Genomic DNA, 16,917 nt, shown 5'->3' with positions numbered 1-16,917 from the left:
ACACACACACACACACACACACACACACACACACACACACAGACATACCCATCCCAAAAAACAAAACAAACAAAAAAGGTGGGGGAGGAACTAAAATTAAAAAACATTCTAATTTAGCAACTTTGAGTCTCTATTTAGTCATCCCTTACTCCCTCTGTGTTTTCTTCCTAGACTCCTCCCCCACAGGCCTTATAAGGCTTTGCCCACTCACTCATTGACTGTATTTCCCTGTCCTATTCTTGATCTTCGTTACATGACGTTTTCTCCTGAAATAATGCCAGATGCACGCTACACACTCAGTGTGTCCTTTCTTCCCGAGACAACCAGTAAGCTCTGAAAACTACCTCCCGCCTCTCCCTCGGACAGCTGTGTGTACGTACGGGTGTTGTGGGGGGGAGGAGGGGGGTGGTTGCGCATTTTAGGGTTGTAATTTGGTGGCGAACAAGAGCTGGAAAAACCGGTGTTTTTCTCCGGAGTTCAGGACACGCTGCTCCCCCACAGGCAGAAAACCATCCCTTGTTCCTGAGGTCAGCAAAGTACAGAGGACCTGCGACGGGACCCTGAGGAACTCCGTCACTCGCAGACCTCACCAAAACACGCCATGCCTCAATATCCCAGACCGCGTGGGAGTTATTGTGACCAAAAAAGTTCAAAAATATTTTAATTGATTAAAAAAACGTCTTTAAAGCTATTTAACAAATGATTTCAAGTAATGTTTACCTTACCTGACATATAATTTAATACTTTTTCTTCAACTAAAAAAATTGTCTATAGTAATCAAAAAACTGAAATGACTGGTAAATCCTAACTAGTGTAATGTGATCTAAGATAATATGTCTTTGAAAAACACATTTTTTCTAACGGGGTTGCCATACAAACCCTTTTGGATTTTCCAGCCACAACTTGCAGTGAATCATTACATTTCCCGACATTTGGATTTATGTGCATGGCACATCGCACACAAGCTGTGTGTGAAAGGAAGGTTGTACACAAACAGGCCATGTTGACCACACCCACCCAGCATTAGGATCACCCTGCATAATTAAGACACACACACACACACATGCATATTATATCTGTCCTTCCGTTTCCCCTTTTCACTTAAGGATGTTCTAGTGTATTGCTGCCTCCAAATGTCCAAACTTCTTTCCACTTCAGGAAGTGTAGTCTATAATTTTCTCTGCCACACACATACTGTATATACAACTCATTAGCTGGATGTTTGCTTTGAAAACCATGAAAGGGAGGAAAAGCCATAAAGTAACTTAACTGGAGTGCAGCAATGGAGACATGTAGATTATCTGCTGGTTGCAGCATACAACAATCACAACAAGGTATTCAAGTCCAAATTTGAATAGTCCTCCTGAAACACATTATAATTCCCTCTTTTATCCACCACTATGTATATCGCTTGCCAGCAACAAAACGATTATTCTTCTTTAAGCACAATTACTAATCATTTTGCAAGAAATAATAGTGTAAAATATGTTTTATGGTGTAGCTTTGTTCAAAATATAGTGAAGTGCCCTCTGGGCTCCACTGCTTGTTCCTCTCGAGTCTCTGTTTACTTTGACACAGTTAAATGGAACGGAAACACAGTAGTTATATAAATTGTTTATACAAAATCAATCTCTTTAAATCTTAAAAACCTGGCTCTGTGGTTGTCATTTGTTTTTTGAATGGGTTGAGCAGTAGTGTCAATATATAGTCGATGCTTTTTGGAGCAGTTCATGTTTGATTGATAGTCATCCTGTCATCCAGTCGGCCCATTGAACAGATCACTGTTGCAGCTGCCAGAGTCTCCGCTGATGAAAAGCAGCATTACTTTTTGAAGTGTCTGCTTCAGAAAGATGTTACTCAACGGGGTAAATTGTGGCCCAATATCAATCCCAACCTTCACACTCACTGACTCGGGGGTGCGCTTCTGCAAATACCGTGAGGTCTGTCCCACTGTCAAATCTCCAGGTTTTTCAGGGTTTTCTGGTAGACATTTTGAGCCCATTTTTGGAAACTTTACATAAGTCTGCATTTCTGTGGACTTTGTCCAAGAGAATTAGAATGATCTAGAATTCATAGCATGGGGTGACCAGTGGAAGATGTAGACATAAGAAAGGGTAAACAAAGAGGAAGGCACTGCCTGGAGTAATACATTTACTCAGAAAAACACATCAGAGCACATGAAATCAGAAGAATGGAATAGATTATATTACCCAGATTTATCCATTTAACTTTGTCATTTAAGCTGTTTTGATAATAACAAGTAAATAGATTACTTTCAATGGCCTCTCATCTAGAGAGGAAAGAGCCAGGAAGATGATCAGATCAGGGAGTTGTCATGGTAACATAATATGTTGCAGAAAAAGTACTATCCCATTTGTATTTAAATGATTTCAAGCCTCTTAACAATTTACCAAGTGACGTCAGTGAGTCCCTGAGGGTTCCTGGTCTAAGGCCTTAGGGGGGGGGGGGGGGGATCAGTGTTTTTGAGACACTAATATTGCATACTTTTCATTCATAGTTTTTTTTTCTTCTTTTAACTTACATGCTGTTGCATGGGTTATGCATTCAATGTGGACATACTACGTCATAACATTACACCTTGAACTTTGACCCTCTTATTTGTGTGTCAGAGTTGCCAGAGAAGCACGCTGTGCTGTACACAGCAAAGTGTGACTGCAGTTGGACGTTGTGTGTGTTTTTTTTTTTTTTTTTTTGACAAACAACAGAAATGCTTTTGGGACATTCTGAATCGCTTTCTGGAATACTTAATAGTCCAAAGTCAATCTCTGCTTTCTGGCCTTCCTGTAGGAGGGCAGCCAGCAAAAAGAAAAAAACTATTCATGCATTCAAGTGTTCTGTTTACACCAAAGCCACAAGTATTGGCGACAGAGTATCCACATTAAATTCATCATTTGTTTTTTCCTTAGGACGGTGGTCATGCCCATTGCCAACGAGTTCGCTCCAGACGTGGTCCTGGTATCCTCGGGCTTCGACGCGGTGGACGGACATGCCCCCCCCCTGGGAGGGTACAAGCTGACGGCCAAATGTGAGTGCTCACTTTGGGGACTTTGCAGAAGATGCATGAATATTTGAATGCATGTCCTTCCCGGTCTCACTTGTAACGTTCACATGTCCCGCCGGTGCACCGCGGCATAGAAGCAGCGGGGCTGTGTTTGTTTTGCGCCTCCGACTTGCGTATTCATAGCGAGACCTTGGCGTGCCAGCAGAGAGATTTTCTAAAACCATCCGGCCGATCTGAAATGAGACCAGGGGTCTTGGTTATTAAGGGGGTGATACGGGTGGTTAGAGAGGATTGCAGGAAGAGGGGGATATGGGGAAAAGAAAGTATTCCTGAATGCATATATAGAAAAACTCCTCTCATCCTGAGAGCAAAAGATCAGAGACTGTGACCGAGTCTAAACGCAAAGCCGCACTTATTAAAATTAAACCTGGCTCTTATTATGGCTTGTTTTTTGGCCCCCCGGTAAATCCACAAAGGGCTTTCTTCCCCTCTTTCTCTCCCTGACGCAGTCACCCCCTTTTTTCTCATCCTCGCTCAAACCCCCCTTTTCTCTACTTTTTTTTTTTCTTTGATCAATATCCAAAAAGGAAGTCAGAGCTTGAACACACTGCGCCGCCGTCTCATTACTTTCCCCTGTGTCCAGGCTTCGGCTACCTGACCAGGCAGCTGATGAGTCTGGCAGGCGGTCGGGTGGTGCTCGCCCTGGAGGGAGGTCACGACCTCACAGCCATATGTGATGCCTCCGAAGCCTGCGTCTCGGCTCTGCTTGGGAACGAGGTAAGGCGAGAGCCGAGAGACGGGAGGGAGCCCTCACTAGCAGAAATAACCTTGAGCAAGTCACTGACAATTCTTGGGTAAACCTACACCTCGTGTCTACGATGGGAATTAAGTATACGCACACACACAATGAGCCCATGAAATTATGACCTGGTTAGTCTCTGCTAAAATTGGAATGTTATTGTAATTTTACCAATATAGTATAGAAGTCTGTTCTGATAATGACCGTAATTAACACCAAATTAGTGTAGTTTTATGTTTAATTGCACAAAAGTGAGCATCTGGTGTATTTGTGTTGTCAGCGTGAAATTTTCACAATGCAGTTGAATTTGTGTTGTTTGTAATTTTCCTTCATGGCTACATTTCCGGAAGCAAGTAATCTTTTCTGACTTTAAAAGTCAACATGCTACAAAAGCCATTCTCTTAAAGGGATAGCTAATGTCACAAAGCAGGGTTGGGTTGCCGGAATCCGAACTGAAATGCAGAGTTGAAAACAAAAATACTTTAATCAAAAGGCAACTGGGATCCAGCACTCATAAACAGGGGGACGACATTCAGGAAGAGCGTTCAATGAAGCTTAAATACACTGGGAAGGTGCGTGTGATTGGACACGAGTGGAAACAATCAGGGAGACGGCAGGAAGTGAAGCTGACCCAGGGACACAGGAGGCAGGAAACTACAAAATAAGACAGGAAACAAACCCAAACTGTGACAGTTAAGGTGTTTTGAACTGTGTTTTTTGGCACAGTAATCTGTAATCAGTGGATTACCTATGGGGCAACACCGCCAGCTGCTGTAGGTGGACAAGTGTCTCAAACCCACTTCAAAGTTTGCAACAGTGAGATGTTGTGTCCACTGACTTGGTAACTCACAGGATAGTCAAATCAAATTCTCACAGTTACTTCAACTGCCAAACAAGTGCAGCAGAATGATCGCATGGCTCTTTACACACGATACGCCGGATGCAGTTTAAAAATACCCGACACGCTTGTATGTAGAGGAGCCCCTAACCAAAGTACTCTCACCATCCAGAGAGAAAGTCAAAGCAACAGACACACACTCTCTCACGCACAAACACATGAGGGAGATGATTTCCAAGCAGAAGGTTAATAGTGGGAGTGTGTAGGTTAGGCCGAGGAACTGAACAAACATCGTTGCTCTGTGATTCATGGCGCACAACAGGAGAGCAACTCCTCACACAATCACGCCCGCCCACTCTTCTTCCAGCTAATAGCCAGCTAATGCTTTTTTGGACAAGCTGCTCAGTCCCATCATCCCCCCCCCCCACTTCAAAATGATGCGTCCAAGATATCCGAGTGCAACTGAATGACGATTATAGAGCTTTGGAGGAGGGGAAGAAGGTGTGAATGTTGTGTGTGAAAGCACACAAGACAGAGAGCAAGTGTAAGTGTGGGGAGCTGACTAGTGAGGGACTAATGAGGAGGGAACGGGCTGCAGGTGAGAAGGGCACGAGGACCAGGTGAAGGGAATGAGAGACGACCTGGTGCGGAGGACAGGATCTGGAATGACAGGAGAGTTGATTAAACAAGCCGGCGGGATGAAAACTAATGAAGTGGGGACTTTGTGATGAGTTGATTTAATCAACAACTTCTTTAGAACGGAGTTTCTACCCAAAGAAAGACACAAAAGTATCACTTTACATCTTGTGTTGACCAGAAGTTTCTTGGGAATAAAGTAATTCAGCGCGAAAGAAATCTTAAAACGAGGACTAATCGACCAAAGAAATTTATGTTGACTTTGACCCAAATGGCAGATTACTCAGCTGATGGGAAACGAGAGTGAAGTGCTGATGTTAGGATTACATTCCTAACGTTATTTATTGCGGTTAATGTGATCCCACAAGATGTGCTTTTTATTCTCGGGTGCTTTACAAAGCCTTCATGTGTCGTATGTTTCAATTGAAGACAATCGATGGTGAAACATCCCACGTAGGCTACTGTAGCTGCTAAAGCTATCACCATTTACTGCTTAGAACAGTCACACTAATGCACATGGGCCATACTTCTCGTCGGGCACACACAGTACCTCACTGAGAACTAAGTGAGACTAGTTGTTGGACCGCATTGCGGACACCTTAAAATGGAGTGATAATGAACTAGTGTGGAAACATGAAAGACAGTGGAAGGTGTATTTCTTGTCAGGTTGTCACTGACACGGTGTCGTAAAGGTCATTCAGAAGTACGCAGACAGTCGTTGTGTTCATTAAAATGTATCCATCCACCAAAATTGACTTGATGTCGGCCTTCTATTTCAGAACGAACCAAGTCTGCGTGAATAGGAGTTATCGATTTGCATTTGAACTCATATGATTAGCTCTGACTTTGTGTCAGCCTTGTTGGAGGTGGTATCTGTGCATTCCTGGGCGTCTTGTTCCAGCACTGCAGACAGCAAAGGCTATAAATGAGTTCTTGGAATCGTAAAAAAAAAAAAAGAAAAAAGAAAAACAACTGCATGGCCCCGTTCCATGTGGATCTTGGAGTCAGAGCTAAACAAACACAGCAATAACATAAGAACACATTAATAAAAACTCGGTCACTGTGACAAACCAGCGCACTTTTGTGTGGAACAAGAAGAACCGTACCGCTGCAAACAGATTAACCAGCACCAAAGCAGTGCGGGACACCAGGAGATGTTATTAACCCCTGAGAGGTGTCCTCTGAAGAAGAAAGCCCTGCTACGTGCTAAACCAGGCAACAATACCAACAGCTCTAGTGTTTACTCGGGCCGTGCCCACCGATGATGAAAAGTCGCAGAGCAGCGCTGCCATTACAGCTGCTAAGGATTCGGGAATTCAAGGACACTTGGGCAGGGCGGATGCTTTTAGCTGTCACGGAGGTTAGTACTCAGGACTTCCAGCTTGAAGGACGCTCTCGTTACTCACAGCACCGCCCTGCTGCAAAAATAATGAATTGGATCGGGGGGTTGGCTTCTTGGGTTTCAGCCTGCTGAGCACCGGCCTCAGCAGGGGTTTGGAGGAGGTCACTGGATGGGTGCCATAGGGAGCTGAATATGCGAAAGGAGGCAGGGAGGCAGGGAGCGTCAATGGAATCCGCCCTGCGGGACGCCCCTCTCGCCCGGGGGCCCCCTCACTGGTACACATCTGAAAATGGTTACCCTCACACCTCTTCCAGCGGGGTCAGCCTGGGCCCAGGGATCAGATAATGAAAGGGAAATGGAGTAATCATTTGAAGTAGGAAGGGACGGAGCTATTGTTATGAAGCAGCCTCACGCGGAACCGTACCTAAAGGAGGTCGTCAATGTCGGGAAAGGAAAGAATGTTATAGATGTGAATTTAAAAAAAAAAGAGTAAAGTAGTTGCTCAGGAGATTTCAGCCAAACCTAAACAGAAACAATAAAAGTTAAGTGTACGCATTGGAGTAAGAGTTGTGCAGCAGAAGATGACTTTGATAAGTCGACAAACGAGGCAAATTACGACGTGGTTGACTTGAAGTGAAGGCATAACGTTCCCATGACTTTTGCCGGTTGGCTTTTTGGCAGCGAGCGATGTCAGCTGTTTGAACAAAGGCAGATCGTTGAGTTGTGTGGAGATGTGATAACCGATAGCAAAGGGGGAAGAAAGAGGCTAAAATGTCCCCGATCAGATCAAACTGGCAGGAAGCAAGTGTTTTTATCATAATCTCAGCGAAGGTCTCTGTAATGGACTTGGAATTTAGCTGGAAAACGTCAGTGAAGGATTGAACTGGAGGGGATAAAAGGCGTTTTTCTTTCTTTTTTCTCATTTGCTGACAATGTCCAGCAATGGCCTCCGATGGCGAATGGAATCAGAATGAGAAACAATAAATAAATACAATAAATCAAATGCAAGGTCTTTGTAGCATCACCAGCAGGTTGACCAACAAGTCTTCAAATCTGGCCAACAGTCGATGAATTATAGACTCAGAATGTGTCCACTGGGCGGGTTATTTCTAGAAGATGTACTTTTTTGCGTGTGTGTGTGTGTGTGTTGGCTGACTGTGAATGGAGCGGATGAGTAGGCTCAGGCATGGGACCACATCTGGATTAGCTGGTCAGCTGTGCTTTTGTTTATAGAACTTCAAAACCCCCCGAGGGTTTGTATTGTCTGGAACTGGAACAGAACCCAAGACGTCACCGTAGCTGTAGCATATATGTAGTTTAAACCATGAAATGTGTACTGAAATATTCTGTAAAGGCCAATTATCGCTACTAGTTTGGACTGATTTATTACAGTACAAAAGTGTTTTAAAACATGACCAGCTATAAATGATTAAGAAATCCTTGTGTCTATCATATCTTTAATGCTTTTGTTGTGTGGATGTTCTAAAGAGGGAGAGCATTGGGTGAAAACCTCCTCAAGGTGTTGTAGCCTCTCCACCGTCTCTGTAGCTCCAGTGTTTTACTGCTTGCTAGTGGGAGAGAGATATATGTGCTTTTATTGGCAGGTTAATGCAAGCTTTGTCATAATGAACATTAGGCTTCCTTTGAAAGCAGCTCAAATTACCTGGGAAAGAGAGGGATGGAAATTGCTGAATGGACTTTACAGGCTCTTTAATTTGCCCCCACCGCTGCAGTGCGTAATAGTGAAGTCTTTTTCGTTAAATAGCTCATGAATGATTCATTGGCAACTACACCAGTCAACTCTGAACTTGGGACTAATTGATGATTGCTCGCAAACAGATGTTGACCCGGTTCGAGGCACGGTTGTTAGCAATTATTTGATAAACAACAGGCTAATATGCTAATTGCTGCCAGCTGTCAGTGAGGTTACTCGTTCTGTTTACACTCCAGTTACAGTAGGACGCTCGAGTTCACCTGCCCCCCCCCCTCCCCCCAGGGCCTGAGTATTCACCACCAGCACCCGGCTACCACGCAAAGCCTACACCTATTTTCAGAAAAGGTCGCCCGCTTTGCAGAATGCACATCGTTACCACGTTCATTTAGCATGACATAATCAACGTTTGTTATTTACTATTTACAATGGGCGCCTTGTGCACTTTCTTATGCTGAACAAGTGGATTTCCTCTTCTCCCCGCTGCTTTGGTCATAGCCTCCCCCTTCTGGAATGTTTTCACCAGGTCACATTCCTCACTCTTGGCTCATGGCTTTCCATCTTGGCCTGTGCCTGGTGCATTGGGCGGCCGTGTCACAAAGAGAAATCTCTCTCTCTCTCTCTCTCTCTCTCTCTCTCTCTCTCTCTCTCTCTCTCTCTCTCTCTCTCTCTCTCTCTCTCTCTCTCTCTCTCTCCAGCTCTCAAGGACTTCTGATGATGTGGAGATGCAGAGGTCCAGGCCCGGCCTCGGGCCACAAACTCAAATAAACAGAAATGTCGCCATGGATGATGTGGCAGACAAATGTGTGCTTGTGTATAGTGCAAATGCGTGTCTGTCTGTTTGCCATACCTGTCATGTGGGGGGGCCCCTGGAGTGTCCTGACAAGAGCCATTAAAGTTTATAAGCATGAGGCCTAGCTGTCAATCAAGCTGACAGGCTGCCCCCCCCCCCCCCCCCCTCCAACCCGGCTCTGTGGTGAACCTGAAGAAACCCCAGAGAACCCCTGACCCTGCTCCGACAGGGAGCTGATAAAAAAAAAAAAACTACTGCGTCTCCCAACTGGGCCCCAATCAGAGCAACCTGGACGGGCCGAGCCCTCCAGGTTCTCCAGATGATGAGCTCCAGAGCCGACTACGCTAAACAGCTCTGAGCAGCTCCAAGGTGTGCTTCAGTGAAGCTTATTGGGGACTCCGAGACGTGGTGTGATTTGGCCGTGAAGCTCCACAATCTTGAGGCAAACAGAAGATTGATCGGTGATGTGTTCGCTCGTGTTTCCTCGATCAATTTCTTCTGGGTCTTCTGCATCTTGTGGGCCTGACCTGGATTTCGGAGCCATCAAGTCAATGTGTGGGTTAATCTTCATCTGCATTCCCCGGCGGGTTGATGCCGCTCGCCAGAAGCTAAAAAGTCACTCCAGTTATATTCAGTTAAAATGCACAGTTAAGCTTCCAGTGCTTTATAGAAAAAGTCATATGATATCAAACCAAATGCCCACGCCGATGGAATCAGACTAATGGCTTCCAGACAGGTGTCTTTAGAGCACTATTGGTATCTGACCTGTCTTGTTTTGATAAATCCCACATGTTATTTATCACAACTACTTAATGTTTGTACCAACATATACTCCCATTTTCATTAATAGAAAAGCAGGGCGGCTTCTCGAGGGCTGATCGTATCTGTTGCAATGACAAAAAAAATGAGTCTGGGTTTGAGTAATTGCATGGATAAACTATTGAACTACACAGCTAAGTCCCGCCTACCAACTCAGACTTGCCAATCGCGATTGGGCAAGCTCCAGACAAACTGTTCCAGAGTAAACTTTGTGTTATAGTGATGCATTGACCAAAAAGCTTCTAAAGCTTCTAACGTTTCTACATTAAAAAAAAAGACATGAAGAAAACAAAAAGATTTCTTTAGCACATCATTTACTAGTGTTGGCGCTGACGCTGTATGCTAGAACTAGCTACAGCGAATTAAAACCTACCCAGCGTCACAGCAAGTTCATTCAGTTGTGTGTAGCTTTTGTCTTTATCGGTTTGACCTGCTTCCTGAATCGGTAGGATTTCTGTGATATTTTCTTGGATACTCCTGTCGTAGACTACGCTATGCTTTCTTTTTTTCAATATGAAGGGAAGTCAACGTCAAAATCGCAGTGCAAATCAGGTCCATGTGTGTGCAAATGAAATAGTCCCAGTCAATAGTCTGTCTCGAGCGAGTGTTCTCTGCTCGCTTGTCTTGTTGTGAGACGGACATTAGTTCTCGCTCTCGGATTTTGACATTGATTTGCCTTCATATTTTAATTATAATACAATTATTATCTCTACGGGGAGTAGCAGCGGGGGGGCGGGGCTCAGCAAAGGCTCAAATCGAGCCTGCTGCACAGAAATCTTTCTCAGTTGATTTGGACGTTTCAGCCAAAAAGCCAAATAACCCAATACACCCAATACGTGTGTCTCACTCTGTGCATAATGCAGCCTGTCGTGCCACTGCAGGATTAAAGTATCCCTCTCCCCAGACTGCCTCTTGCTGACCCCTCCCACACACTATTTGTTTTAATTAAAAGAAAACCTCCAACCTTGGCCCAGCAAGACGTACTGGCGATGGCTTTCCCCTTTTCTCTCAGGTGCTTTTCGCCCAAATATTTGACCATTTGGTTTTTTTCTTCTTTTTCTTGTCCTCTAGTTCTCTCGGTACATGTTTCTCAGTCAGTCTTTTATGTGGTCGGGGTTGTGATTAAGCAGAAGAAGGGCGCTGGATGGGCCTGTTTGACGTAACGGGAAGAGAAAGTGTCCCACGTCCCAATCAGCCAAAGGGGAAATTTTCGGAGAATGGCCCTGTTTCCTCTGGATCGTGGCTTGGAGAGTTTCGTGGGCTTAGCTGTGTTTCCTGCATGAGTACGTTTGTGTGAGCGAGCAGGTTTCCTCGCGTACGCAGCGTGTCGTCAGAGTGACACACTGCACAAAGCACACATTGTGGTTTGTGTCCCACTCATCCCACTCATCCATCTTAGAGGGGTTTGGAGCAGAGCTTCTCACCTATCAGTCACATTCATGAAAATATGCATTCTGGCCATACTATATTGGGGCGGGGGGGATACATTTGATGTGCTTATCTTTTGTTCCAAGGATATATGAGTACACTGTCAAGTTTTTTTTTACCTGGATCAGTTAGATTTTAGATTAAATGTCTCAAATATGCTCAAAGGCGGGACTAGTGGAAAATCCACACTTGGAAAAAGGGGCGAAAGGTTCAAAGTGTTTTGACCGACATGTTTTGGGGTTCTTCGTCCTTCTGGTCCATATTCGTAAGCACTATACATCAGAAACACTTTTAGGATATTTCTTCATATTTTGCACAAGCTTTCACCCGGACACAAGTATTGATTGATTGGAATTTGGGGGTCAAAGGTCACTGTGACCTCACAAAACACGTTTCTGGCCGTCCCTTAAGGATCCATACGCTTATGATTATGAACATTGTACACAAAGGTCCGATGGGATACAATGATGAAGTGATGACATACGTGCAACACGGAGGCAACAACCACAAGGTGCTAATTCTTCTCATTTCTTTTTTTTCTCAGTTGGACCCCATTCCTGAGGAGGTGCTGCAACAGATACCAAATGCCAATGCTGTCCGCTCTATGGAGAAGGTTCTGGAAATACACAGTGAGTGGATTATTTATAATATAATCCATCAGATTTACTAAATTATCCTTTAGTTTTGAGTTGGTGCATGAAGTGTCCCTGACCCTTGCAGATAAGTACTGGCGCTCGCTGCAGCGCTCCGCCCCCACGGCGGGCTGCTCGCTGAGCGAAGCCCTGAGGCGGGACGCCGAGGAGGCGGAGACCGTCTCCGCCATGGCCTCGCTGTCCGTCGCCAACAAGCTGGTTGGAAAGAGGTACGCAATGACTGGCCCTCGTGCTCGTTTAAAGGAATAGTTCAACATTTCTCCTGGAAAGGGCTTGGACGCTGTCCTTTTATCAGGAAAAGAAATGTCAGACTGTTGTAATAATGAGGATCATTGACCTTTTCTAGCTGCTGCAGAGATTTCCGTGGATTTGCTGGTCAGTGCTTGGTGGTTGTGTTCTTGTCTTAATGGTTCAGTCCTTACGTTAGTCTTTGTTTCTGCAGGGCTGAAGAGGAACCCATGGAAGAGGAAGCTACCATGTGAAGGAACATTGTTTTTGCTCTTTATATTTGACAGTGTCCTCACCCAGTCAGTGTCAATAGGAATGGTTCTCCCGCGTCTCACCCCCCGCCTCACACAGGTGGCGCGTTATTGTGGGGGGGTAAGAGCGCTGGGAGGCGGTGCTTGGAAAACCGGACCACTGAAGACGAGCGACGCGTTGGCTGATCGGCAGTGCACGGACTGATCGGCGTGCAGGTGTTGCATTGTCTCCTCGAGACTTTGGATGTAAAAGGAACGACTCAACCGCACCACAATGAGACCTCCAGTGCTTTAAGAACACTACACATGATGTACTTTTCAAATGCAAATAAGAACCGATCCGTCGCCATCTACCTTTCTTATTGTTCTGTTCTTTCTGCTCTTTGTCGTCACCTTCACACCTTTCGGAGCTCTTGTGATTGTGACTCATCGAGGAGGGAGGAGTCGTCTCTGCTCCTTCAAGGTAGCTGGACCAAGGGAAGGAAGTGCTCAAATCTGTTTGAAGATTCCAGGTGAGGTCAGCAGGTGTCCTGATTCCAAAATGACTGACATTGAAAGACTGCGTGTCCGTGCCTTTTTTTTTTTTTTTTCAAACCTGGTGGATTTTCTGTTTAACTCTACTGAAAGAGCTATGCCTTAAAAAACAGGTTTTGGAACGAGGCGTCTTTTCTCCATTCCCTTAAACATTTCTCTCCTTTCAAGACATTCAGCGCCTGCATGTTTTGGCACATAGACTGGAGTACCTTTGCATGTTAACCTGTAATTCCCAGTAAGCAGCCTGCTGTCTCCCTATGTACCTCCACCTTTCCTTCTTTTAAATAATATTATGTCAGAAGGTATAGTTCCAGGCCGCGAGTTGGAGGTGGTTCAGTTTCCAGGTTGAACTGGTATTACTCAGTGGAACCTTAAGATACACGTTGGGCCGACCCCCCCTGTGCTGTGACCCGTTAATGTTCCTTCAAATCTCACCATGAATTCCATACATTGCACGTGATGAATCAGTCCACAGGTTCAGTGGTGCGTAATGGGCGGGCTTTGGGGTCTCCATGGCAACTGGCCCAATCAGACTGGGATCGTCTGTTAGGCGCCGTGCTCTGAAACGGATCATCTGAGTCATTATCAGAATCAGTCTGACTTCCTGCAGCCTGATGAGGAAGAGAGAGGAATAACTATTACCTCACATGGGCCGCCCTCGCTTTAAAACAACTGCGTCCCAGTGGCAACGATGACAAAACCACCTGGCATATTCCAGAGGGGGGGGGGGGGGGTGAAACCACAGCTGGTTTAACATCTTTAGTCCCCACACATCTGCTCCCCAAATGTCAGGCGTTATGAGGCAGGTGTGTGCACATCTGTTCAATACAGTGGAGCACAAGCTGCTCTTTCTAAACATTCTAGCATAGACGCATATTTTTATAGTTTTATTCATCTCTGTGGGGGAAAAAGCCCGTAGGAAATATCCACGGAACCTTGGAAAGGACGTGTAGCTCAGATTCTGCCTTAGATGCTGAATCCTTGCATTAAATCTAAAATATATATATATCAATATCCATTTTTTTCCTGCTGGCCTCTAAAGAGTATTTGAATAAATGTAGAACTTGTTTCTAAAACATTGAGCATTCCCTTCCAGACAAAGTCAAACTGAACTGCCTGTAGGAGCAGAAGCAGCACAGCAGCCACTAAGCGATACGCGTCCAAGCTGATGTGGAAGACTGGAACCACCTCCCCAACGTGTGAGCTACTCGTGCTGAGTGGGAGGGGGGGGGGGGGGGGGGTGCTGTGGTGTTTACTGTTGTTTACTGTACATAGGACACCAATATCTACAGTATTCCTGCCACACACGTTTGTCTATGACTACTCTGCTTTTGTTGATTTTATTCTTTTTTCCTCCTTTGTATTTTTGTGTCTTCTTTTTGTACCTTTTCATGTTGTTTTGTTCACGTTCCCCTCTTGTCGCCGTCTTTCTGTTACAGTGTAAAACTGACATACTTCACAACAGGTGAGGGTTCACATCCCGTTTTTAGTGGACATTACGTGACTACGTTGTTGTGGGACGGTTGGGATACAAACGTTTCTACTTTGTATAATGATGGACAATTGTGTATTTACTGTCTGTTCATAGTAGATTTATATATGAAAAGAAATGAGTATATATATATATATATCTATACATAATGAAATCCTATGGTCTTGTTTTTGGTATTGAATAATGATACTTTTCATGGGCCATGCGGTCAGTCGTCTCTTTTTGAGGTGTCACTGGAGGCTCCATTTACTGTCCTTTGCTACAGTTGGTTACACGTTTAGTAGAGTTTTACTGGTTGTCCTTTTGTCTTAGGACACCGACGACTAGTTTTTGGCTTCATCCATCCCGTTGGTACCATAACACTGTTACAGTACACTGTCCGCTCGGCCTCACGTTCAGGCACATATTCCTATTATTCCACTTGTTCTTACCTTTATGTGTGTAGATATATTTTGTACAAAAACACATTCTCACTACCACTTATAAAGTTTCAGTATTTTTAGGAAATGTGAGACTGTATGCATCTATAAGTGTCCAAAGGTTTCTTCCTCTATTGTCAAGGTTTACAAGTTCAACCTCCAACCCAAAAAGAAAAATGAGATAGGTGTATTTGAATTGGAATGTGGCCATGCTATCCCCCTACGTTAAATCACCCCAATGGGCCTCACAAACGACTTCAAATGATCATCACTTATTTTCTTATCTGGACAAAAGCTTTAATTGAACTCGGCATTCCTTAAATCCGTTTGACGTGAGTAACGTCGTCCTTTAGCTCAGTGATGACTCTGCGTTTGTTCAGCAAATACAAGACATCAAAGGTTCCGTGTCCTCTGTCCTCACAGAACCCTGCGCCAATGTTTCTAACAGCATCCACTCGGGTCTCACAGGAACATGATTACAATACCATGATGACCGATTGTCTATCAGTCTCAAACTTTCTAATTTGGACAGAATGTATCTGACCTCTACTGGCAGGGGTCGCTCTGCCAACGCACCTTTAATGTCACGCATCCCTAAATCCAATCTACAAGCATTGCTTGCAGTGAATTGTTCGCCACAAAGTTGGTTCGCCCCTGAGACATCGAAGGTCCAGACATTTGCAGACGGGCGGTATTGTGCATCACATTGTTATTTAGTATCAAACACCACTTACTGAGGTATTCTTGGTTGTTTGGTGCCCAGGACTGTTGTGATACTACATGCTTATGAACATATTTGTGGTTGCAATGTGAAAATAGATATAGTCAGGCTACCCTGAATATTACCTTCACTTGGATGGGCTCACATATAAACCCACTTTTCAGTAACACAGTCCCAGACCCATTGTGCAGCAGGGCCAGTTGTGGTTTCTTTTGCTGAATGTTTTGGTTTAGGAGGCAAAGCTCGCTCTGTCCGGCCACCTGTCTTCACTGTTAGTCTTAATACGATCTCCAGTACCACAAAATAAACCCAAAATCTGCAACATTCCCTCATGTTAGTGTCTGTGTACCGAGAGGGGGCCGTATCTTTTATCTTTTGGTTTTCACCTTCATAATTTGGTGCGTCTGTTGAGTTCGGTGGCCCGACTCCATTCCTCTCTCTGCACGGTGTGTGTGTGTGTGTGTGTGTGTGTGTGTGTGTGTGTGTGTGTGTGTGTGTGTGTGTGTGTGTGTGTGTGTGTGTGTGTGTGTGTGTGTGTGTGTGTGTGTGTGTGTGTGTGTGTGTGTGTGTGTGTGTGTGTCTCATACCACATATCAGCACAAGGGATCAAGCACTGAAGGACGTTAGTACTTTCACTGTATCCAAACCGTCAAATCTCTTTTACTGCCATTTGGTTTCTGCTGGGGATGAATTTGGGTTATTTCCATGTTGTGTATACCTTTAGGATGTGGAACTACAGAACCTGGAAGAGCTTTGTTGAATATTTTACGAAAAAAAGGCAAATGTAAAAAAAAAAAAAAAGTATCTAGCACTTGTAACACGAACAATAGATTTGATTGTATTTATGTAGAGTTGTTTTAAGGGGACGCTTTGTAAACTGCTACAACAGAAGGGATTTTGTGCAAGATGTGACTTTGGTGGACTTTTGGGAAGACATCTTTGTTTTTTTTGTCACATCTGAACTTATCAAAGGACTCCATCCAGGTGCCTGGTCATTGTTACGCTTCTCCATTCCACTAAATAAGCCAGTTATTGCTATGACCACTGTGGTTCCAAAACAATCAGTCCTAGGTTTACATATGTATGAGATGCATATTCCTTTTTTTTTTCAATTAGTTTTGGACTTGTTACAGAAATAGGTTTCTTGGGAACCTTTGCTCTAACATGTTGTCTTTGACATGTACAGTATAAAGTATTGTTTTGTAAAAACTGAAATGTCTGTTTTATTATA

At 44.4% G+C, this 16,917-nt stretch overlaps 1 protein-coding gene across 8 annotated transcripts in view; it reads left to right on the top strand.

Moving 5' to 3' along the window:
• Window positions 1-16,235, top strand: part of hdac4 (histone deacetylase 4) — an 89,024-nt gene extending 72,789 nt beyond the window's left edge. For all 8 annotated transcript variants that reach the window (XM_062564954.1, XM_062564952.1, XM_062564953.1 and 5 more), the window contains 5 exons: window positions 2,928-3,046; window positions 3,666-3,799; window positions 11,933-12,017; window positions 12,109-12,250; window positions 12,484-16,235. In XM_062564954.1, the coding sequence (XP_062420938.1) occupies window positions 2,928-3,046; window positions 3,666-3,799; window positions 11,933-12,017; window positions 12,109-12,250; window positions 12,484-12,523 (520 nt within the window). In that variant the 3' untranslated portion in view covers window positions 12,524-16,235. The remainder of the gene's footprint in view (window positions 1-2,927; window positions 3,047-3,665; window positions 3,800-11,932; window positions 12,018-12,108; window positions 12,251-12,483) is intronic.
• The last annotated feature ends 682 nt before the right edge of the window (window positions 16,236-16,917 follow it).

The sequence above is a fragment of the Pungitius pungitius genome, chromosome 10 (assembly GCF_949316345.1).
Source record: "Pungitius pungitius chromosome 10, fPunPun2.1, whole genome shotgun sequence".
NCBI classification, from domain to species: domain Eukaryota; kingdom Metazoa; phylum Chordata; class Actinopteri; order Perciformes; family Gasterosteidae; genus Pungitius; species Pungitius pungitius.
The sequence above is the reverse complement of the archived record's forward strand: the minus strand, read 5'-3'. Positions and strand labels throughout refer to the sequence as shown.